This window comes from Daldinia loculata (genome assembly GCF_022478755.1).
Source record: "Daldinia loculata strain CBS 113971 unplaced genomic scaffold F4817scaffold_16, whole genome shotgun sequence".
Lineage (NCBI taxonomy): Eukaryota > Fungi > Ascomycota > Sordariomycetes > Xylariales > Hypoxylaceae > Daldinia > Daldinia loculata.
The window spans coordinates 227,473-248,081 of NW_026054870.1; the positions used below are offsets into that span (position 1 = coordinate 227,473).

The 20,609-nt window shown below is 48.9% G+C and overlaps 8 protein-coding genes across 8 annotated transcripts; 4 read left to right on the forward strand and 4 right to left on the reverse strand.

The window, feature by feature from the left end:
• The first annotated feature begins 93 nt into the window (after positions 1-93).
• F4817DRAFT_333489 (GTPase-activating protein ZNF289) lies at positions 94-2,347 on the forward strand. The gene is made up of 4 exons (XM_049302771.1): positions 94-421; positions 487-622; positions 694-1,611; positions 1,676-2,347. The coding sequence occupies exons 1-4, from the start codon at positions 350-352 to the stop codon at positions 2,014-2,016; spliced, it is 1,467 nt and encodes a 488-aa protein (XP_049160357.1). The 5' UTR covers positions 94-349; the 3' UTR covers positions 2,017-2,347.
• Positions 2,348-2,386: 39 nt separating this feature from the next.
• F4817DRAFT_60464 (Ribokinase-like protein) lies at positions 2,387-4,774 on the reverse strand. The gene is made up of 2 exons (XM_049307679.1): positions 4,317-4,774; positions 2,387-3,988 (listed from the first exon to the last, which is right to left on the reverse strand). The coding sequence occupies exons 1-2, from the start codon at positions 4,402-4,404 to the stop codon at positions 2,811-2,813; spliced, it is 1,266 nt and encodes a 421-aa protein (XP_049160358.1). The 5' UTR covers positions 4,405-4,774; the 3' UTR covers positions 2,387-2,810.
• A 192-nt stretch (positions 4,775-4,966) lies between these two features.
• F4817DRAFT_333492 (adenylate cyclase associated N terminal-domain-containing protein) lies at positions 4,967-7,263 on the forward strand. The gene is made up of 4 exons (XM_049302772.1): positions 4,967-5,345; positions 5,506-6,114; positions 6,182-6,698; positions 6,771-7,263. The coding sequence occupies exons 1-4, from the start codon at positions 5,302-5,304 to the stop codon at positions 7,212-7,214; spliced, it is 1,614 nt and encodes a 537-aa protein (XP_049160359.1). The 5' UTR covers positions 4,967-5,301; the 3' UTR covers positions 7,215-7,263.
• A 259-nt stretch (positions 7,264-7,522) lies between these two features.
• F4817DRAFT_333494 (acyltransferase ChoActase/COT/CPT) lies at positions 7,523-10,473 on the reverse strand. The gene is made up of 4 exons (XM_049302773.1): positions 9,937-10,473; positions 9,809-9,860; positions 8,081-9,743; positions 7,523-7,974 (listed from the first exon to the last, which is right to left on the reverse strand). The coding sequence occupies exons 1-4, from the start codon at positions 10,015-10,017 to the stop codon at positions 7,848-7,850; spliced, it is 1,923 nt and encodes a 640-aa protein (XP_049160360.1). The 5' UTR covers positions 10,018-10,473; the 3' UTR covers positions 7,523-7,847.
• An 818-nt stretch (positions 10,474-11,291) lies between these two features.
• Positions 11,292-14,406, forward strand: F4817DRAFT_60526 (glycoside hydrolase family 16 protein). Its single transcript, XM_049307681.1, has 8 exons — positions 11,292-11,771; positions 11,837-12,054; positions 12,106-12,214; positions 12,262-12,331; positions 12,384-12,662; positions 12,713-12,825; positions 12,880-13,239; positions 13,295-14,406. The coding sequence occupies exons 1-8, from the start codon at positions 11,671-11,673 to the stop codon at positions 14,139-14,141; spliced, it is 2,097 nt and encodes a 698-aa protein (XP_049160361.1). The 5' UTR covers positions 11,292-11,670; the 3' UTR covers positions 14,142-14,406.
• On the reverse strand, positions 14,406-15,868 carry F4817DRAFT_60522 (Metallo-dependent phosphatase). The gene is made up of 3 exons (XM_049307680.1): positions 15,243-15,868; positions 15,095-15,176; positions 14,406-15,039 (listed from the first exon to the last, which is right to left on the reverse strand). Exons 1-3 carry the CDS (start codon positions 15,767-15,769, stop codon positions 14,671-14,673), a joined length of 978 nt encoding a protein of 325 aa, XP_049160362.1. The 5' UTR covers positions 15,770-15,868; the 3' UTR covers positions 14,406-14,670.
• A 434-nt stretch (positions 15,869-16,302) lies between these two features.
• On the forward strand, positions 16,303-19,240 carry F4817DRAFT_60540 (DUF590-domain-containing protein). The gene is made up of 4 exons (XM_049307682.1): positions 16,303-17,612; positions 17,662-17,770; positions 17,825-18,812; positions 18,863-19,240. The coding sequence occupies exons 1-4, from the start codon at positions 16,629-16,631 to the stop codon at positions 18,945-18,947; spliced, it is 2,166 nt and encodes a 721-aa protein (XP_049160363.1). The 5' UTR covers positions 16,303-16,628; the 3' UTR covers positions 18,948-19,240.
• Positions 19,241-19,504: 264 nt separating this feature from the next.
• F4817DRAFT_314592 (uncharacterized protein) lies at positions 19,505-20,340 on the reverse strand (the record flags this gene model as incomplete). The annotated part of the gene is made up of 2 exons (XM_049300424.1): positions 19,505-19,753; positions 19,933-20,340. The coding sequence occupies 2 exons, from the start codon at positions 20,338-20,340 to the stop codon at positions 19,505-19,507; spliced, it is 657 nt and encodes a 218-aa protein (XP_049160364.1).
• Between the last annotated feature and the right edge of the window lie 269 nt (positions 20,341-20,609).

Below are 20,609 nucleotides of genomic sequence, written 5' to 3' on the forward strand. Positions count from 1 at the left end.
AGAAGGCAGGGAATGCAGGGAAGGTTATGTACACCGGTACCTCCGGACCCACCCTGCTACCGTTGAACGGAGGAAATTCAGTACTATTCTAATTCTAGACTAGCTCTATTTTGTTTAATAGCATGTGGGTCCGTTGGGCCCATTCTTTTGAAGTTGGCATTTGGCGAAATCTGGCCGAACTCCTGATTTCAACGTCGACTTTCTCGACTTTCAACCGCCAGCCTATCCCTTTCTTTCCTCAGCACGTCGAATAACAACGAACACCGACGTCTTTCCCCTACGCCCCAACACCCCAAAACCTCTATATCTTATACTGTGCATCCTGCCCGAACGGGGCTTAATTAGCAAGATGAGTGCGCTTGCAACCAAGCAGCAATCGCAGAAGATCTTCGAGAAGTTGAAGACCAAGTCAGCAAATAGGGTGCGTGATAATCCACTTATCGTCGCGATGAATACGTGTTTTCAATTACTAACGCGCACTCAAAGATATGCTTTGATTGCGGCCAGAAGAACCCTACTTGGACCTCGGTCCCCTTTGGCATTTACTTATGTCTCGACTGTTCCTCTAACCACCGAAATCTCGGTGTCCATATCTCCTTTGTTCGCTCCACCAACCTTGATCGTACGTCGCTTTCACGAGTTTAGCCTCGAGCCCCGCTTCCTATAACCACACAGCGCTAATAATATATACAGAGTGGCAATGGGATCAGTTACGTGTTATGAAAGTTGGCGGTAACGAGTCCGCTACCAAGTACTTCCGCGCAAATGGCGGTAGCGCCGCACTCGCTAGCAAGGACCCAAAGACCAAGTACCAGTCTAACGTCGCGACCAAGTACAAAGAGGAGCTTAAGAAGCGGGCTGCACGAGACGCGCTCGAGTACCCAGAAGAGGTTGTCGTCACTGACGTAGCTGGAGAAGGCGCCGAGGGGAGTGCAACTCCTTCTAGTGAGCCAAATGACGACTTCTTTTCTTCATGGGACAAGCCGTCCATCAAGAGGCCTACGCCACCTATCTCGCGAACTAATACGCCGCCCGTTGTCGGTCGTACTGCCTCCCCATTTCTCAACGCTGGTGCCAACGGCAAGGAGATTTCCAGGTCTTCGTCCCCTCTATCTAAGTCTGACTCCGCATCCGAAGCCAAACCTGCTGCTAGTCGAGTCACCACTTCTGCTGCGCTTCGCAAGACAAACCCCTCAGCGCCTCGCAAAGCTAATGTGCTGGGCGCAAAGAAGACTACTGCCAAGCTTGGAGCAAAGAAGGTTACAGGAGATATCATCGACTTCGACGAGGCCGAGAAGAAAGCCAAGGAGGAGGCCGAGCGAATTGCGAAATTGGGCTACGATCCGGAAGCCGAAGAAGCCGAGGCGAAGCAGACCACTACATCTAAGACCGAAGCTTCCAATGTTATCTCGCCCACGCCAGTGAATCCGCGTGGATACGGATCCGGTCACTCTCGCGAGAAGTCAGCAGCCGAGGTTGAGAGGTTAGGCATGGGCCTAGGAAGATTAGGCTTTGGACAAGTTGGTGGTGGCAAAGCCGCTGCCAGCGCCGCGCCCAAGAAGAACGCCGGCGGATTCGGCTCAGTTGGACCGGTTAAAGCAACTACCGAAGGTAGGTTCTATTATTTTTACAATCGTGTCCACTGTTTAGCAATATGTACTAAATGGTATACTAGATGATGACGAGCGCTACGCCCGTAACAAATTTGGTAACCAAAAAGGAATTTCCTCGGACGAATTCTTCGGAAAGGGTTCTTTCGATCCCAACGCCCAGGCCGAGGCAAAGACGCGCCTACAAGGATTCGAAGGTGCCACCGCTATTTCCTCCAACGCGTACTTTGGTCGACCCGAGGATGAAGATCCTGCGGATGACTACGGCGACCTCGAAACGGCCGCCAAGGATTTCGTCCGCAAATTCGGTATCACCGCTGGCGACGATCTGGATAACCTTACAAGCGCGCTAGGCGAAGGCGCTACCAGACTCCAGGGTGCTATTCGTAACTACTTGAACAGTTAAGCGATCTACCCAAGTAAATGACAGTAGTTAGAAAAGGTAGTGGGAACTTCACATATCACAAGTGGGGAAAGAAAAAGCTGGGCTCGGCCTCTACACTATCGACGGGGTTGGCGGGTCTTGGGAGGCCTGGTGGTGTCGCTATCAAGCTGGCGCTGAGACCTGTATAGGAGACGGTCGATCGGATGGTAAAAGGGCTGTTATGAATACAAACGGCTTTGCCAGCCCACGACCTAGACGTTATAGAGCGATTGGCATGGTACGCATAGTAATGAAACTCGATTATCTACCTCTTACTTATTATCTTGCGAATTCAGCGTGACCTATGTTAGAGAGATTCTTAAGAGTCAAGATTTCTAAATAAGCGACCTAATAAATGTTTTGTCTGATAACTCGGCCATCGACTTTTAACACGACTATGCTAAAAGGTTAACACGACTATGCTAAAAGGTTCAAATGCTTAGAATATTGTATAGGTACTCATTTCTAGTCTAATCAACCTGGTAGTATAAGAATTCGTCGCCACTCTAGACAGGTAAAAAGCCGTAACCAGAAAAAAAGAAGAAAAAAAAACCACCGTCCCCGTTACCAGGCCCCCTGACGTGATTGATTAATTGACTGATGATCTATACCAAGCCGCACCCGCTCTCGTTTTTTTATTACCCTCCGCGTCTCCGCAAGATAAATATCATATCCTTGAATTCATCTAACCTTAGGTACCCACCCATCTATACATCCATGCACTCTCTCTTTTCCTCTCCTTCCGGTTTTCTTTTTTTGGTATTTCGTCACGCTAGTTAGCTAGTAAAAGCCAGCCTATCCTTGAATTCTTCGAACCTATCGTCGACACGGACTCCGTTCCAGGTTTCGCCGCCTTGTTTTCCGTCCTCGTTCCTGTCTTTGATTTTGCCTAGCGTTGGTGTGCCGACTTGCTCGATGGCAAAGCTAGCTGCGACGCTGCCCCATGCGGCTGCCTCTTCGAGGCTCTTCCCCCTTGCCAAGGCGACGGCTAGGGCGCCGAGGAAGGTATTTCCGCCACCTGTAGGGTCGACGACGCGGTCGGGCGAGCCGGTATGGTATGCGGGGAGCCAGCGCTCTACACCTGGGTCGACTTCGATCTCCTCGCGGGAGACCATGCCCTCAGGGTCCTGCAGGAGCCCTGCGAATAGCGCTTCCATATCCGTGTCCGGTTGTAAGCCGCCATGTAGCAAGGCGGAAGGCTTCTTGCGCTTCGGCTGCTTGCCGGGTACTTTGCGCTTTCGCCCGCCGTTCCGCGCTAGGTAACAACCCTTCTCGCCGGCGCGGACTACGATGGCGAAGGACTGCAGCGGCATAGAACCTAGCAGCTGCTCGCAGGCCCGCTCGATGGCTTTCGTGCTGATCTCACCCGTGTCCGGGTCTAGCCCCGAGTCGCCCATGAAACCGGCTAGCTCAGAGTGGTTTGGGCTAATAACGTCGATAAGAGGGAGGGTATTAGTACAATTTAGCAGCTCGTCCGGAGTACACAGATCCGGTACGGGCTCCCAGATGAAGATAGGCCTGGGTAATGGGCCACCATCTGCGCTGGTCAGACCGCTCCGCCTAGCGCGGATTTCGGTCACGAGCTCACGGCACCGGGTCGGCGAGCAGATGAGATGAAAGGAGCGGGAGGCGAGTAGAGTTGGGGTTAGATCCTCGGCGGTCAGACGCTTCTTGGGGGTCATATAGCGGAAAGCACGGTTCTGATGCTCGTCATAGCCATTCCAACCGCGGGTAGTAAGACGCTCGGGCGTAGGCCTGATCAGCACGGAGGTCTCCCAGGTGGATATGAGGTCTTCTAGCGCTTCCGGGAAGTCGGAACCTTTGTCGATGATCCAACCTACGGAGTTTGAGAGCGGTGGCGGTGAGAACAACCGTGCCCCTAGGGCGGAGTAGGTGCCGGCGCCGCCGAGGATGTCTCTTACCGGGGGTTGCGGCGGCTGGTATTCAATTTCATCTTGAGATTTAATTACGTTAGTTAGAGTATATTAGTTTTAGAGTATACCGATACTGATCAAGATATCAAGATATCAATATGGCATATGCTCGAGAATTCGAATAGTAACATGTCCCCAAGTGTAAGTAAGTTTAGTAGTATCATAGCTCTCCGTTGATCGATCCCACTTGGACCAAATGCAGTCAACCGATCCGACCCTCAGGTGCCACCAAAGCTTTGGTATTCACGATCACGGGTCGATGGATGACGACGGGCGGATCCAATGAGAAACGGGTACCTGATCTCGAGGGACGAACTTATGTAGGTAAGGAAGGGGGATGTACCGTACCTATAATAAACATTCCTAAGGTGACGAAGTCTATCTCTTGAGAAGGCGTCTCGCCATCCTCAGTTTTGGGCACATTTTGGTCATCCATAGCTTATCCTTCTGTCTCTCTTTTTCGAGTCTTAAACTTAATATTTTAATTCTCCTCGGATGACTGTTTAGATGTCATGTCATGTCATGTACGATATCATACGGTCGGTGTAGATTTTGGAGTGCATGAACCCTCAACCCTAGACCGCCCTCTTAAATGTGGCAGTGAGTAACAGTTTAGAAGGTTCGCGCCTCAAGAGTTAAGGGAATATTTGATAGGCAGAAAATAATCGACCAGGCTGAGCTTCTGCATGCAGCCTCACTTTTGACGGTTGTTTTTTAATATGAAATTTGTTGGTTTTTGGGTGGGATGTAAGTTACAACATTCGAGTTGCAATGTGAGGTAGCTATAGATTAGGTACACCTAAGCAGTTTGGCAGTGTATTCTGCAAGTACTTCGGTACACGCCTTTGTGTTTCAATACATGTAGGACCAATGCCTGCAGGTAAATGCATCTATAGCCAATCAACATTACAGTAGCACAGACCCACCTATACTATTTAGGATAAGAGACCAATCGCGTTTGGTAAGGGAAGGTAAAAAAGGGTACGTATCCCTGTTGGTAAAGCTTCAATCCAGCTTCTTGGCGGTTGTCTGAATTTCGAAATTCCTAAACTCTATCGTTGGCCTCATCGTCATCATCTCGATTATTTCTCCTACCTTTCATACTTAAGGCATCAACATTTTACAAGCACATAAATCTCTACTCATAGTCGCTAGTCCGACTTAAGTGTTATTCCATTCCTTTCCGTATCGAATTAAAGCGCCTCTTTGTGTCGGGAGTTCAACGTTGTCTTCCCCCCTAATCGAAGCTTGGAAACGTCGTAACGTTGTTAAGTCTTAACTTTTGATATCCTTCAGCTGCATCTGTCACTACCAGCTAGGCGCAACTGCCAATATGGCACAGAACCACATACATAATTTAGTTACTCTAATCAAGAGGTAAGCTGGCCTAAACTGTCCCTAAATCCCTTTCCATGTTACCCCCTCCCCCCCCCTCCCCCTTCCCCTATGGCAAGCGTTATGCATCCTCAGCATCTCGGCTCTTATACCTACTCCATCCGCAGCTGAGATCAACTGATATTCTAACTCTTATGCCTAGGCTAGAAGCTGCTACTACTCGCCTGGAGGATATTGCTTCGTCGACAGTAGAGCTACCTCAAGCTGTCCCCGACCTCACAGCTACCGTCGCAACTCCGTCTAACACGTCGAGCCCTACGCGGCCTACGCCACAGCAGGCTGTTTCCGCGCCGGCCCCTCCTGCACCCGTGCAAGTGCCTCAAGAACCTTTACCCGAGTCTATTGAGGAATTCGATGCTTTCATCGATCAGTCGGTTGATAAATATGTTAAGGCTAGCAACAAGTTAGGCGGCTTGATCGCTGAACAGGCTTCTAAGGTGTTGGAGGGGTTCAAGCAGCAGCGCCGGTTCCTGCTGATATCTACCAAGGCTAAGAAGCCCGACATAACGGGATCAGAAATGGTCGTCTACCAAGAGCTGCTCAAGCCAATCAACGAGGCGCTCATGGCCGTCGGTAGCATTAAAGAGTCTAACCGCGGTTCTGCCGTTTTCTCCCAGCTAAGCGCTGTCTCGGAGGGTATTATGGTACTGGCTTGGGTCACAGTCGAAAACAAGCCGTTCAAGCATGTCGAGGAGTCTTTGGGATCGGCGCAATTCTTTGGAAACCGAGTGCTGAAGGAGCACAAGGAGAAGTAAGAGATTGGCTATATCTAAGCTATATCTACCTAAGCATAAAGCTAGTGCTAACCCAAGTTTCAGGGACGCCGACCAGGTTGAATGGATCCAGTCCTTCTATCAAGTATTCCGTGATCTTGCCGACTACATTAAGCAATACTTTCCCAACGGTATCCCCTGGAACCCGTCCGGACAGCCCGCATCCGAGGTCGCGGGGTCACTAGAGTCCGCTCCGGCGACTGGTGCTGCAGCCCTGCCGCCCCCTCCTCCCCCAGCTGCAGGTGGTGCCCTGCCGCCGCCGCCGCCACCCCCGGGTCCGCCGCCTGTTCTTCAGATCAAGGATCAACCCGCGGCCTCCAAGCCAGAAGGGATGGGCGCAGTGTTTAGTGAATTAAATAAGGGTGAGAACGTGACCAAAGGCCTAAGGAAGGTCGACAGGTCAGAAATGACACATAAGAACCCGGGGCTCAGGGCAAGCTCGACCGTCTCGGATTCCTCTGCCAGGGGCAAGAGTCCAGCGCCCGGGAAGAAGCCGAAGCCCGAGAGCATGCGCCTCAAGAAGCCTCCCAAGAAGGAGCTTGATGGCAACAAATGGTTAATCGTATGCGTCTCCCTTTACCTCTTCTCCTAGGCTCATTTACTCTTGAGTGATGCAGAAACTAATAGCCACCAGGAAAACTTCGAGAAGCACCCCGAGCCGATCGAGATCGAGGCCGAGATGTCGCACTCGATCCTAATCAGCCGATGCAACCAGACGACCATCATTATAAAGGGCAAAGCAAACGCGATTACAGTTGAGAACACGCAGCGACTTAGCATCGTGATCGACTCTCTCGTATCGACCGTCGACGTGGTCAAGTCGTCCAACTTCGCTCTCCAGGTCCTCGGCACCCTACCCACTGTCCTGCTCGACCAGGTTGACGGCGCCCAGATCTACCTCAGCAAGGAGAGTTCTTCCACCCGCGTCTTCTCCTCCAAGTCCTCCGGCATCAACATCAACATCGTCGCCGGCCCCGATGACGATTACAAGGAGATTCCCCTCCCTGGCCAGATCTGCTCGTATTACGATGAGGCGAAGGGCGACATGGTTAATGAGATCGTCGACCACGCTGGTTAAGGGGTTGTAGGGTTTTGTACCATGTGTATATATATATATATATATACATACATACATACACACTTAGGTCATGGGCGACTGTGGAAGTTGGATTGAATTGTGCAGCTCGTTTATATGTAAGGCCAGATACGTTTGAAAGCACGTTCTACCCGGGGGTTGAGAGAGCCGTTGAAGAAATTAAAGTAGTGTAAAGCCAGGATATACCCGGGCGTGCTCGCGACCTCTAGGTGCCTACAGTGTCTACTGTATCGCCTAGACAGCATATCGTATTTAGGTGAAGCATTCATAACTAGAAATATTCTCATATCTTTAAACGGAACTGAAATAGGCCATGCGATTGTATGACTTGTCTTCTTAAACTCTTGATTTATCCGACAAAGCTACATGTAGCCACTATAGCTACCTAGGTACCTACCTATCTAAGCTTCTATGTAGGTACATATAGAATATCCACCAACACCGGTCCGATGCTCTAGAAACCTAGCGAAACCAAAACTGTTGGGGAGAAGCGCTCAATGCGCCAACAAGTCACGCGACGGTATATACCGAATACAAAGGGGGAGAGATACATATACCCTCCATTTCTCTCGCTAACGACATACATAAAAACGCATGCAGAAAAGGGCCTGTTCCTTACAGCTTGGCCTTGGGCGGCTCGATGGTAGGGAGTAATAAGTCGCGGAGGTCGTTAGCGGCTTCGTTGATGTAGTAGCTCATCTTATTGCTGCCGAGGCCCTTGGACACGATGTTGAAGTTGAGACTGTTAGAGTACATTAGCATTTTTGTCTCTTGCATATATGGCAGCTTTGGAAAAGAAGGGGCACCTCGAAAAAAAAGAAAAAAGGAAAAAAAGAAAAAAGACTCACCTGTTCTCATTAATCATATACGCAATTCCGAACCCATCATCAATGACCTGGCTCCAGCCATAACCATTAAAGAACTCGGAACTAAGCTGGCTGGTAGACAAGTACCAGGAGCTGCTGTAGCCGTAAGCCGGGTCCTTGTAAATAGCAGGGAGATCCTCGCCAGGCTCGAGCAACTTCTTAAGACCGAAGAGGTGGCGATCGACGCCCTTGCCGTCGGACGCGGCGCCGATGTACTCGATATGCGCAGCGACGGCCTTGCGGAACAGGTCCGCGCGGTCCTTCTCAGAAACCTCGGAGTCGGCCATGGCGTTGCAGAAAGCGACGCTCTCGTCTGAGACGGTGCGACATGTCTCTGTGCGCCCCTGCTGGAAACGCCGGGTCGCGGCAGACTCGTACGTTGGTCGGTTCTTGCCGTACATCTTGTGGTACGCCAGCTGGATTACCATCTGCACGTACGCGTCGGGCGAGCACTTGAACTTCTTGATCAGGCCCTTGCCGTAGGCTTGGTAGGCCTGGACCGCGAGCTCGTGCTTTCCGATGACCTCATTGAAGTCCCGGACCGCGCGGTCGATCTCTGCTTGCACGTCCTTGGTGACTTCGAAGTTGACCGGAGTTGGCTCGGGTAGGTTGGATCGCACTGACGGGTTGCTGAAGTCGAGCTTGTTACCGAAGATGACATCGTTGACATAATCATTTAGACGGTGTGTAGGTGTACCGTCCATCATGCTGTGCTCGCCCAGGAAACCAGACGTACCGTTGTCGTTCACAATGAACTGTAGGGGCTTGTCATACCATCGGTTCTGGCCGTCACCGTGCCAATATTGGTGTGCGCGCTCCTCGAGAGTAACTGGCGAAGCATCGTCTAAGCACACAACAAAAGAGGCCGATTCAATGGCTTCAATGGCTGCCTTATTCTTAGGCGAAGCATCTAGCAACACCTTGCGCGCGTCCGTCCAAACATCCCTGTTCTCAGAAGTAAGAGCTCCCACTGCAGGGGCGCCCTTTGCAAGGTCGTAGATGCGAGCAAATTGCGACTCAAGCTCAGAAGTGTTGAGCTGCTTTCCATCGACTTCGTGAGCGACCTTGAAGAATTGGTTCTTCCGGATGACAATAATGTGCTTATGGTCCTTGGGGTCGTATTTGACCGGGTGATCGGCGGGTTTAGCTGGTACGCGGCTGGTGTTGAACATCCACTTGTAGCTGTCCATACAAATCGGCAGCTTCTTCATATATTCGGGCTCGAGCGAGCCGGTGTCGACTTGCTTCTTGAATTCGAGCGCGGCGGTAGTCAGGGCCGCAGCGCGCTTTGCGGGGTTTCTCCGCCGTCGGTCATCTCGGTGAGAGTAGAAGTAGCTGACATAGGGAACAACAGGGTCTCGATAACTTAGGTACGCTACGTCGTTCCACCACTCGTATAACCAGTTCTTGATATTCGGGTTTTCACGCCGCGCGATCAGTTTCTCCTGTAGCTTCTGTCCTACACCCCCAGGTTTTATGAATTCGTCGACAGCCTTCTTACTTGCGGCATATTCGACGGGGCTTAACAAGGGATGTAAGCTCTTCACGTAGCGGGCGGCTGTCTCTTCGAGGGTCGGGACTGGTAGTCGGGGAAGCGATTCTTGGAATCGAAGCATTGCGCCTTTTGACTTGTCCTCTACATACCCTATATCGTTTTATTAGCGATTATGAAAAGCCGAGTTGCCTCTCTCTTGCGCTCATAGAACTAACCTGCGGGAAGGGAGCTGTTGCTCCGTCTCGCTGCCGGCGCCATTAATATACTCTTTATAGTCGATAAATGTTAGCTTTGCGCTTTGGGCTATTACTCGATATTCAAGATGGGGATTCAGAGTACGCACCTTAGGTGTTATAGCTTGTCTTATTACGGGTATTCTCAGAGCGGTAGCCTGTGCCCGACTCTTTGCTAACGAACTCAACATTACCAAAGGTGTTGTCTCTGAATACAGAGTAAAATACGAAAAGAAAAAGGAAAAAAGAAAGCAATGACCAACAAGCCCGTAAGCTGTCTCGTGGATACTATGGTAATCAAAGGAACCGCGGTATGATGCGGTACGGGTATGGTGTCCTTGTATGTAAGTGTGGAACCTAGGCTATTTTCCTTGAACGGGGCACCGGTCAATGGAGTCTTGTTAATTAAGGGAATTAAGGGAATTAAAGGCGGGCTGGCGGGTTAAGGATACCCTAAACTTCGTACTTGCCAGAGGTTAGCCGATAGACCGTAGCTTCTTCAACCGCGAACCTTAACAAAATGGCGTCGGCAGTATGTCCGGAAGGACGTAAGCTACAGCCGCATGTGGAAATTGGCTGTGCAAGTGGATTGCTTCGGCTGCCAGATCCCCGATGCCGAGGTAAATCAAATCTATGCATCTCTAGTTCCCCAGACTTATGTACATAGTACCCAACTTATTAACGCTTTAACCGCGACTTGCGGGAATTTGTCTTGTGGCTTAGCCTCATCTCACAAGATCAATTGTCAAATGACCGAGCCACATCTTCTTGATTTCCATTTTCACATGCAAAGCGTATTTCGCATTAGATTTTTCGCATTGGATCCAATCCTACATCTCATTACATCATCGCTGCTGCGTAACGCTTACTTGCTGCTTCATATGATTTCGAAATCTTCTAGAACGATACGACCTAGATGTTTGATGAGATGATTGGATAAATAGTATTACACGAGCCAGATCTACATATTGAAGATCTGGCTAGCAGTTGCGCGTTTGCTAGCCAATACTCGGATCTATCAGTGCTAGTTAAGTGCCAAGTGCCAAACAAAACTCAAGCAACTTGACAAGTTTGCTTTCCGATCCCCTCCCTTGGAAACAAACAGTAAAGACCTAAGAATCAAAATTAGTCAGTCTTGATTAGATGAAAAGGCTATGCAATGGCATTATGGTATTCTAAACGCCTTATTATCCACCTATGTTCTGTTAGGTGATATAAGGAATGGAATGGAGATCCGCGCTTGACGTGTGGGAAGCATATTTACCTATACATAAAAGGTATTAAATCAGTTGAACATATTTAAAAAATATTATGCTTTAAGGCTGGTTTTAATCAATCCTCTATTTTCTCATATATCGAAGTCGATATTGCAATCTTCAAGAGACTACTAATCATTTAACCTCTATATAATATACTAAAGACTTGATAAAGATGACGAGATATCTTCACGAACAAGTCAGCATCTTAGCTGAACCTGAGACTTTCTCCGCGTTGCTAGAGCACCCATGTCTTACCCACGTTAGCTAGAGCTTCCACTGCAACTTCAGGTCTTATTAGCATTCTCCATCCCACTACCGCGTCTTTGTATAGAGTATAGACATTCCACCAAAACCGCGATCATGACCATATCAACAGTTTGCTTCAAATACGGGCTTAAAAGTCCTTCAGTTTGGTCTTCTAATCCCAGGCCAGGTCGTTTCTTACAATTCATTCTTTTCTCTGCTAACAAGCTTAGTCACTCTTTTACCCTCAACTTCTCTTCTTACTTCGCTCTTTTCTAAGCCTTTAAGTCGCTCCTTTACTTTATTCGTCATTTTGGACATTCATTTGGGCTAGTCACCGTAATGGCAACGGGATATTCACTCACTACGCATTATGCCGGCCAGGGGCTGCTTGATAGCTTCAGTTTCTTTACCGGGAACGATCCCAGCCATGGCTTTGTTGAGTATGCATCACTATTCAACTATTATTAAATAACGTTGGCCTATATATCTAACTGTCTTATAATAGTTACCAAAGTAAAGAGGACGCTTTAGCTAAGAACCTAGTTTCTATTGAGAGCGATTCCAATAGCGTGAGACTCGGCGTTGACTCAAACAATACGTATTCGACTAGCGATAAGGGGCGGCCCAGCGTACGGCTAACGAGTGATGATGCGTTTACTCATGGTCTTTTTATCGCGGATATATATCATATGCCAGCGTCGACATGCGGCACTTGGCCTTCATGTTTGTTCTGATTATCCCACTTATCGTAGTTTGATCTGACATGTTCGTTAGTTTGGGCTTTCAATAACCAAGATAACGGAGCGGAATGGCCTTCAGGAGGTGAACTGGACATCATAGATGGCGCCAACACCGCCCAACGAAACCTATACTCTGCTCATACGTAAGTATATTTGTCTACAAGCCGCGAAGCCCTGCTAAGTGAAGCAGAACTACAGGATGCAAATCTCCTAGTGCTGGTTTCACTGGGAAGCAAGGTCGAGCAAACTGCTCGCCAACCGTAAGTTAAGTGTGATGACCATTTCAGGACGTAGCTGATATATGGCACTTAGCTTGATAACATTGGCTGCGAGACTGTATCCCCTCCATCCGACACTACTTCATATGGCGACGCTTTTAACGCCGAAGGCGGTGGCGTGTACGCTCTAGAGTGGGATTCTGAAGACCTGAAATTATGGCATTTCCCACGCTCTACGATCCCCGATAACATCGTGTACGCTCACGTCCTAGGACCTGATCCTTCGACCTGGGGACCACCACAGGCCGTTTTCGGCGGCTCTTCTTGCAGTCCTGACGAATACTTCTTCAACATGAGCCTCGTATTAAATATAGTGAGTTTATATCACTGGTAGGGCTACAATGTACTCATACGAGGTGACAGAACTTCTGTGGCGATTATGCAGGCAAAATCTGGGGTAAAGCTGACCAGTGCAACCGCCTCGCCCCTACGTGTGAGGAATTCGTTGCTGGGAATCCTGATAGTTTCCAAAGCGCGTAAGTAATCGTATAAACTAAGGAGTGCCGTTTAGCAACTAATTTTAATGGAAGTTACTGGGATATCAATTTCATCGACGTCTATCAAATGGGACCGTTGTCAGATATGACGATAGCGCCCCTTTCCGCCAACGCCACATCCTCGAGTATTTCATCACCATCTAGCGTAACAGAGGCTCCAACCGGCGTAGTTCCAACTCATACCCGCACCATCACGTTATCCACAATAAAACCTACCGAGACTGGCGGCGCCGCGATACATCCAAGGGACATTAACGACCACACTCTTCTCGGGTGTTTCCGGCCCCATGGGAACTACGAGGAATTCGCGCAGGTTAGGTCGGCGGCAGATATGGACAAAAAAGCCTGCGTGTCTGCTTGTGCTGGACACAAGTATGCTGGTGTGCAGGGCGAGTAAGTACACGTCAAGTAACCTACTAGTCATCAGTTATACTAACCGGCATCATAGCACGTGCTACTGCGCCAATACACTTAGAGAAGCAAGCAGAGTCGAGAATGAGCGGTGCAATACGCCGTGTCCTGGAAACGGACACGAAATCTGCGGCGGTCTCATCGACTCAGCTTCGACACGAGGATCGCCCAGCCACTCTCTCCCAACAAATTCCTCCGCATCGTCATCTCAACCTCACCACAGTACCTCTATGGACGATATATTACTCACAGTCTACGGAAACCTATCCAACCAACCCGCGCCCCCGGCCGCACCCGCAATGGGCGGCAGCCACTATCACCCATCAGTAAAACCAGCACATAACCCGACGGTAACATCCGACGTAACTATAACATACACAACCGTATGTGCCTCAAACCCAGCAAAACTGGTAGAAGTAGAATACCACACGACAGTAACATACGCACAATGCACCTGCACCAAATCCCACCCCGAGCCAGCCTACCCGACGGCCAAGGTCCCTCCCCCAGCAGCGCTCGCCGCCATACCCATGAAAATGTACAAGGCGACATGTCAAGCATGCGGTCCGCACGGCGAGAGTACCGTGACGTTGACCATGCCAATAGCTGTGTATACCTCCAAGGTCGTCGTTACCGCTACGGCCGTGCAGACTGTCATTCCTTTCATTAGCAACGGGGCTGGTCTCGCGAACGGGACGACCGCAGCCGTGGCGATGGCTACTTTCACTCCTCCGCCTCCACCTAGTCCTCGACCTAGTAGCAGTAACGTAAAGCCCCTCGTAGCTGCGGCCCCTCCTCGCAGTGAGACCCTGAGCGCGGTACAAATGGTTGGCTGGGGCGTGGTGGCGTGGTTTGGTCTGTTTGGGATTATGCTTATCTTATGATGATGTCTACCTACTTTATATGTTCTCTTTCTTTATACTATTTCATTTCTTCGGGTCGGTCGGTTGTCTACATTTCCTTTCCTTGGTCTCTCTTGTATAACGTATATGGTGTGGAGTTCATGGAATCGGGGGAGGGTTGGCGTGATTCGGTTTATATCTAGAGACTGCAGCACGGCAGCATGATGACGATGACGAATTTCTAGAAGTAGGATTCGGGTTGTAAGCTTTTATGCTATGTTCAGTTACCAGCTAGCCCGTGTCAATACCCAGTAAACACTTTTCTTGAACCATCAAATATGATATCTTCGTCCTCTATTTCGGTATTCACGAAATGTCGCTTTCAACTTTTCAACCTATATCCAAACCGGCACGGTATTCCGTTATTAAGCCAATATGTCTGCCCTTGACCCGGGTATGACGGCATCGAGCCCCTGTGGTATAAACCCGCTTGCTAACTTAGGACAAGGGTTTAATTACCACCTGGGTGCTATTCCTTACCAATAAGCCTCCGCGCAGCTTTCCTATGGTCTCAAATTGTGATCGTTATAGGGGCTTTTTTAGTCAATTTCCCCGAATTTCCGTTCTGCATACCAGCATTGATCAGGATGCTCCGGTTTGCGTCTCCGCCGAGGAATAGCCAGTGCCATAAAATGCTGATTATGCCGTAATATAGCACTCGATATACATCTATCCAGGCTCGGTAGTCAAGCACGTTGTAGAAAAGCCCTGGCTTCGGACGGGACATGGCTCTCTCGTACTGCTCTTGACACTCATCCCAGAACACGTGCTGCAACCCCCGGCCGCAGTGGATATGGCCAAACATGTGCACTTTGGGCTTCTTCCGCCATATTTCTCGAAGCAGATGAGGACAACCAAGAGATAGATCCAGATGATGTTTCTAAAGTGAGATGTTTTAGATGCGGTTGGCCGAAGTTGAAAGAGTGTACACTTACTGGCGGAGTATGCGTTACAAGAATATCTGTATCCATAGGTACAGCATCTTCCCACGGGTTCTGATATGATGTGTATTGAAATCTATAAGAGTAATTATGTTCAGGAGTCATGTCCAGATATCATAAAAGGGGGTTGGCTTATACATACGCATTATCAGGCCCACCGCACTCGGGGATATCAGGGGCACCATAGATATTCAATTTGCGTCCATCCTGAAAGTCAAGGGTGACGGATTTATGCTCAAGATAATGTATTGTTCTCATATCAACAGAATTACCATTGAGCTTGTCTTCCTCCGTCCTAGAGTTAATATCGAACCAACTATCGTGGTTACCACAGACAACAATCTTGTGTTGGTGCGGTAAAGAGGCCAGCCAGTCGATCTGCCTTTGAATGGAGGCGGCTTTACCGTCATTCACCAGGTCACCACAATGGATTAATAAGTCACCATTAGGAACGGTTTGAACGATAGACTCGTGCGTATCTGATAAGCATACAATCTTGATGGGATGCTTTCCCCGTGGCGGCCTAGTTCGGTTGCTGCGTAGCCATAAGATTATGTGGTATATATGGAAGATGAGCCCCTGAAGGGGTGCCTCTAGGAGCCAATCTAGTATAGTCGGACGCTCCCATTTGCTGGAACGGCGTAGGCCTAGATGAACGAGCAGCCCCATGGTGATGGTATTTCTGCTTGCTGCCCTGCTTGCTGCCCTATTTGCTGCTCTACGACTTAGAGAGCGGGCCTAATTAGGTGTTAAGCTCACGAAGAATATTGTAGGAGGTAGTTAATGAGATGTAAATGTTAAGGGGTAAATTCCAAGGGGGTAATAATAGCATCGCCTTTTAGGAGATACCTGATAAGAAGCAACATAGCTATATCCCGGTCCTAAGGTTGTTGTTGGACCTAACAGAGATGTCGTTGTGTTTCTGCCGCCGCAAAATGTAACGACAACAGGGACCCCGGCTAGCTGTAGAGACCCATTCGGCATAGATCCTAGCGGAACGTGTTCGCTAATGATACCTGCAAACCCTGTAAAGATGCGCTAAAGCTTGCTACAGGCGACTATTTAGAGCAATTTACAGCGCACATCACCCAAAACTCATCGCGGGGCACTTACAGGGAACGCACGGGCCAGGATAGTATGGATGTCATTGGTCCCAATCGTATCAAATGCGAGATGACGTTGATCAACAACTTGATTCTATTGTTGCCGATTTTCCTTGATATCGGACCATTCAGCTACACACATGTACGCGTATGTAACACATGCAAGACCAAATTTATCTTTCAAATTCGTTTTTGTGGAGGATCACAATCTAGAGTAATACCTCTACTTACCTAATTTACTTCCTACAATCGCTTCTCCTAGTAAACTTCTCATACCCTCGGTTTTCTCTATTAATACTTTAAAACCTATCCTTCCAGATCCAGATCGTAAACCTAACATATTATAATTAGTTGGGCGTCTATACTTGGGCAACTCAAGGCGAAAGGCCTCACCGAGCCGGCATAACTACAACTATTGCCAGATCATGTCGAGCATCCGGTCTCTCTATGCCTCCGACGGCGGTCACCTCGGGGGCAACATGGACGTAGATTATGTCGTTCAGTACAAGGTTTCCAGCGACAGAGCTGAGGCCGCAGCTGGCTTCACCCAGCTAATTGAAGCCCTCACTAGGGTTGGGCTCGCTTCGGAAGTTCGATACGGCGACGGCTCTTCCTTATTGGTCTTTGTTAAAGTGGCATCTGAGAAACATCTAACCAATCATATTTATCGCGAACGTGTTCAAGATTGGCTGTATGGCGTGCGAATTACCACTCCCAACAAGGACGTGGCTAAGGAATTCGCCGATCAGCCTGTCACCGAAGCTGAGCGGCTGCGTACCGTTTACTTACTGATCACGAAGCCCAAGAACCAAGGCGGTGCGGGTATTGCGCCCAAGATTGGCGTGTGGAGGAACGTGGAATCTATCTTCCCACTTCATAACCATGCCTTCAATCGACGATGGATTAAACAATGGAGTACTAAGTACTTCCTGGACGACCGGGATCTCGACCAGATTCGCGATAAGTTCGGCGAAAGCGTTGCTTTCTACTTCGCGTTTATGCAATCCTATTTCGCATTTCTAATATTCCCGGCAGCATTCGGATTCGGCGCTTGGCTTATTCTTGGTCAATATTCGTGGTTCTATGCTATTGTTAGCTCCCTCTGGTCTATCATCTTCTTCGAGTGGTGGAAGAAAAAGGAGGTCGATCTCGCTGTCCAATGGGGTGTTCGCGGAGTATCTCGTATCCAACGGCCCCGAACACAGTTTAAATGGGAACATGAAGCCATAGATCCCATCACTGGTGAATCTGTGAAAGTTTATCCTCCAATGAAGAGGTTTCAGACGCAGCTGTTACAGATCCCGTTTGCATTTGGCTGTCTGGCAATCCTTGGGGCTCTCTATGTCTTCTGTTTCTCTATCGAGATCTTCCTCACTGAAATCTATAACGGCCCATTCAAATCTTACCTGGTTTGTAGAACCTCCTAGCCGGATGATATGTTATCTAATACCTTTTTAGACTTTCACGCCTACAATAATACTCACCGGTTTACTGCCAGCACTGTCGACTATTCTTAGTAGCTTTGCAGAGAAGCTCACTGACATGGAGAATTATGAGACAATAGACAGTGAGTGAATTCCTCTAATATCTTCCCGTTTGTATGTCGTTAACATCTATACAGATCATCATGCCGCTCTTGTTCGAAAGTTATTCATTATTAACTTTATCACTTCTTATACTCCCCTTTTCTTGAGTGCATTTGTTTACATGCTCTTCGGGAATCTTCTCGTGCCATACCTGGATATTTTTAAGACTACCGCCGAGCAATTCTCTAGCGAGGAGTCGATTTCTACTCAGGGCTTTCAGATTAATCCCGATCGTCTAAAGAAGCAGATGATATATTTCACGGTGACAGCGCAAATCGTAAATTTCGCGCTCGAGGCTATTGTTCCTTACGTGAAGCGCAAGGCATTCAAGGAAGTTGAGAGAGTTCAATCCAAGGGTAAGGCCTCAGCATCCAGCGACGTCCTCGAAGAACACGAGTTCCTTGAAAGAGTTCGCGACGAGGCTCAACTTGACGTATATGATGTTACTGTTGATTACAGGGAGATGGTTATCCAATTTGGTTACCTATCCCTCTTTTCAGCAATTTGGCCACTCACGCCGCTCTGCTTCTTAATCAATAACTGGGTTGAGCTCCGATCAGACGCCATGAAAATCGCGGTTAGCAGCAAGAGGCCTATTCCTTGGAGAGATGACTCAATCGGACCATGGCTTAACGCACTCGGCTTCTTATCTTGGTTTGGAAGCCTTGTGAGCTCCGCAATCGTGTATCTCTTCAGTGGTGATTCCGAGGGCCCTGGCGGTGACCCATCTAATATTGCTGTATGGGGTCTCTTATTAAGCATCCTCCTTTCCGAACATGTGTACTTAGCCGCGCAATTCGTGGTTCGGTACGCGTTGAAGCAGATGGATTCCCCCGGGCTTCAAAAGGAGCGAGCCGAGCGCTTTGCTATAAGGAAACAGGTGTTAGAGGAGAGCCTGGGACCTGAAGCTATTGAGAAACCCCTGCCTCCCACACCACAAGTTGGGGAAAAGATTACCCGGGAGTCTTTAGAGGACAAAGCTCGTGAGATATCCGCTCACGGTGGAGGAACCCCTGAACAACTGTAAGTTTCTTCCAAGCCCAACTAGAGAGCCGTCATACTAATATTTTTAGATTCTGGCTACGACAGCAAGGAATGGATGAAACGATTCAAATAGGTCGTAGTCTAATTTCACAGGCGAAAGCAGCCAAGAACTAGGTGTCTGGCCAACTTTGTATCACCTAGAGGGTTGTAGAAGAGGTCTTTGTAGTTGTGTTGTTGACCATAACGATAAGCTTAGCGGCTGAGTAGTCGAGATTGGTGTTATAACTAAAACAATAGCATATCATTATTCACGTACTTTGCACTGTTAAATAAGGCGTTTGTAATATAAGACAATTCAATAAGCTGTTGTTATTGCCTTAGGTACACAGATAGTCTCTCGGAGATGTCGAGACATATACTACTATAGATTCTGATATGCGAGACTTCGAACTACACAAGGTAAAGACACAAATATTTATAAACTATAGGTTGATATCATCTATCAAACTTTTAATAACCCCACAATCCATCCAATACAAACCCAACCCATGCCGCTAAACAAAAGGAACAGAAAGTCAATGTTTTCCGCTAAACCCGCCCTACAAGAAACGCTCGCTCGTTTTGCGTCTCCCATTCATCTCCGGTAAGACTAGCTTCAAATAAAAAAAGACCCTAAATAACTGTAGAATAGCGAAAAAGAACGAAAAAGAACAATAATAATAATAAGCAATCTAACACCGGCGCCAGACGTAGCTCCAGCTCTCAGAGGCAGTAGTATCAGGGTCCTTGCCGAAGTAACCGTACTGAGCGCCGTCGGCCTGGAGAGCAACGCGGAAGTTGACATTGAGCAGACCGACGTCGCCCTTGGAGCTCGTGCAGGGCGAGTACACGACCTGGTTGTCGGGAACCGTGCTATGCGCCGTGACTTCTTGGCTCACGCGACCGGTGCCGGTGTTGGCTAGGGAGCCCCTGATCGTGGCCTATTCGGGAGATGAGATGGTTAGTGACTGACTAGCTAACCTATTTTACTTGCGCGCTTATTATTACACCTCTCGTATGTTACATGGGATAATACATCTCGATTGTCCAAGAATCAAATCAACCCAAAAACAGAAAAAAAAAAAAAAAAAAGAAAAGGAAAACGGGGAGGACATCATACAGTCTTATCAGCATCCTCGCTCCAAAAGCTCGTAACATAGTAATCCAGCGACGCGCCGGGGTCGAGCACCAAATGGCCCTTAACATATACGTCCTTCACGCCGACCTGCCAGCCGGCCGCGGACCCGGCAATCGACAGGTGGGCCTGGCAGTTGACGGAGGAGTCGGCGACGGACGTGGTGCGGGCCTCGAACGAGTTCAGCCGCAGCGATATGTCGTCGAACTCGCCCGTGCGGTCGACCGCCGGCGACGCCGACGGACACCCGCTGCCCGAGTAGGATACCGATACGATGCGGGGCGGGGGCGACGGCGCGTCTCGCGTGGTAAGTTGGGGGTTTGCGGCGGGTGCGGGTGCGGGTGCGGCGGCAGCAAGGCTGGCGAAGATGGGGAGCAGGGTTGAGGTGCGCATCTTGGGGTTTGTGGGGTGGGTTTGTTTGGGTTTGGGTATTAGACAGGTAGATAGATGAAGTTGGGGATAGAGATGAAGTTCTTGAGGACTTCCAATTAAGTAGATATATATATAACTTTGCTTGTCTGTCTGATTGTCTGATGAGTATATAGATCTTCTATTCTAACAACAAGCGGACAACACGAGTCTTTATAGAAGACGCCTCGTCCGATCCATCACATGAGAGATCCCAAGAACGCAACTCATGGATTAGCTCCGCGAAGCTAAAA

Bases quoted from the DNA above. Each gene is read 5' to 3' on its own strand.
- F4817DRAFT_333489 (XM_049302771.1), top strand. From the start codon at position 350: ATGAGTGCGCTTGCAACCAAGCAGCAATCGCAGAAGATCTTCGAGAAG. The intron at 422-486 runs GTGCGTGATAAT...GCGCACTCAAAG, and splicing joins AGACCAAGTCAGCAAATAGG to ATATGCTTTGATTGCGGCCA. The intron at 623-693 runs GTACGTCGCTTT...TAATATATACAG, and splicing joins TCGCTCCACCAACCTTGATC to AGTGGCAATGGGATCAGTTA.
- F4817DRAFT_60464 (XM_049307679.1), bottom strand. From the start codon at position 4,404: ATGGATGACCAAAATGTGCCCAAAACTGAGGATGGCGAGACGCCTTCT. The intron at 3,989-4,316 runs GTACGGTACATC...TTAAATCTCAAG, and splicing joins CTTAGGAATGTTTATTATAG to ATGAAATTGAATACCAGCCG.
- F4817DRAFT_333492 (XM_049302772.1), top strand. From the start codon at position 5,302: ATGGCACAGAACCACATACATAATTTAGTTACTCTAATCAAGAG. The intron at 6,115-6,181 runs GTAAGAGATTGG...CCCAAGTTTCAG, and splicing joins CTGAAGGAGCACAAGGAGAA to GGACGCCGACCAGGTTGAAT. The intron at 6,699-6,770 runs GTATGCGTCTCC...AATAGCCACCAG, and splicing joins ATGGCAACAAATGGTTAATC to GAAAACTTCGAGAAGCACCC.
- F4817DRAFT_333494 (XM_049302773.1), bottom strand. From the start codon at position 10,017: ATGTTGAGTTCGTTAGCAAAGAGTCGGGCACAGGCTACCGCTCTGAGA. The intron at 9,861-9,936 runs GTGCGTACTCTG...TCGACTATAAAG, and splicing joins GACAAGCTATAACACCTAAG to AGTATATTAATGGCGCCGGC. The intron at 7,975-8,080 runs GTGAGTCTTTTT...GTACTCTAACAG, and splicing joins TATATGATTAATGAGAACAG to TCTCAACTTCAACATCGTGT.
- F4817DRAFT_60526 (XM_049307681.1), top strand. From the start codon at position 11,671: ATGGCAACGGGATATTCACTCACTACGCATTATGCCGGCCAGGGGCTG. The intron at 12,826-12,879 runs GTAAGTAATCGT...TTTTAATGGAAG, and splicing joins CCTGATAGTTTCCAAAGCGC to TTACTGGGATATCAATTTCA. The intron at 13,240-13,294 runs GTAAGTACACGT...CCGGCATCATAG, and splicing joins TATGCTGGTGTGCAGGGCGA to CACGTGCTACTGCGCCAATA.
- F4817DRAFT_60522 (XM_049307680.1), bottom strand. From the start codon at position 15,769: ATGGGGCTGCTCGTTCATCTAGGCCTACGCCGTTCCAGCAAATGGGAG. The intron at 15,177-15,242 runs GTATGTATAAGC...TTACTCTTATAG, and splicing joins TGCGGTGGGCCTGATAATGC to ATTTCAATACACATCATATC. The intron at 15,040-15,094 runs GTAAGTGTACAC...ATCTCACTTTAG, and splicing joins TTGTAACGCATACTCCGCCA to AAACATCATCTGGATCTATC.
- F4817DRAFT_60540 (XM_049307682.1), top strand. From the start codon at position 16,629: ATGTCGAGCATCCGGTCTCTCTATGCCTCCGACGGCGGTCACCTCGGG. The intron at 17,613-17,661 runs GTTTGTAGAACC...ATACCTTTTTAG, and splicing joins GCCCATTCAAATCTTACCTG to ACTTTCACGCCTACAATAAT. The intron at 18,813-18,862 runs GTAAGTTTCTTC...TAATATTTTTAG, and splicing joins GGAGGAACCCCTGAACAACT to ATTCTGGCTACGACAGCAAG.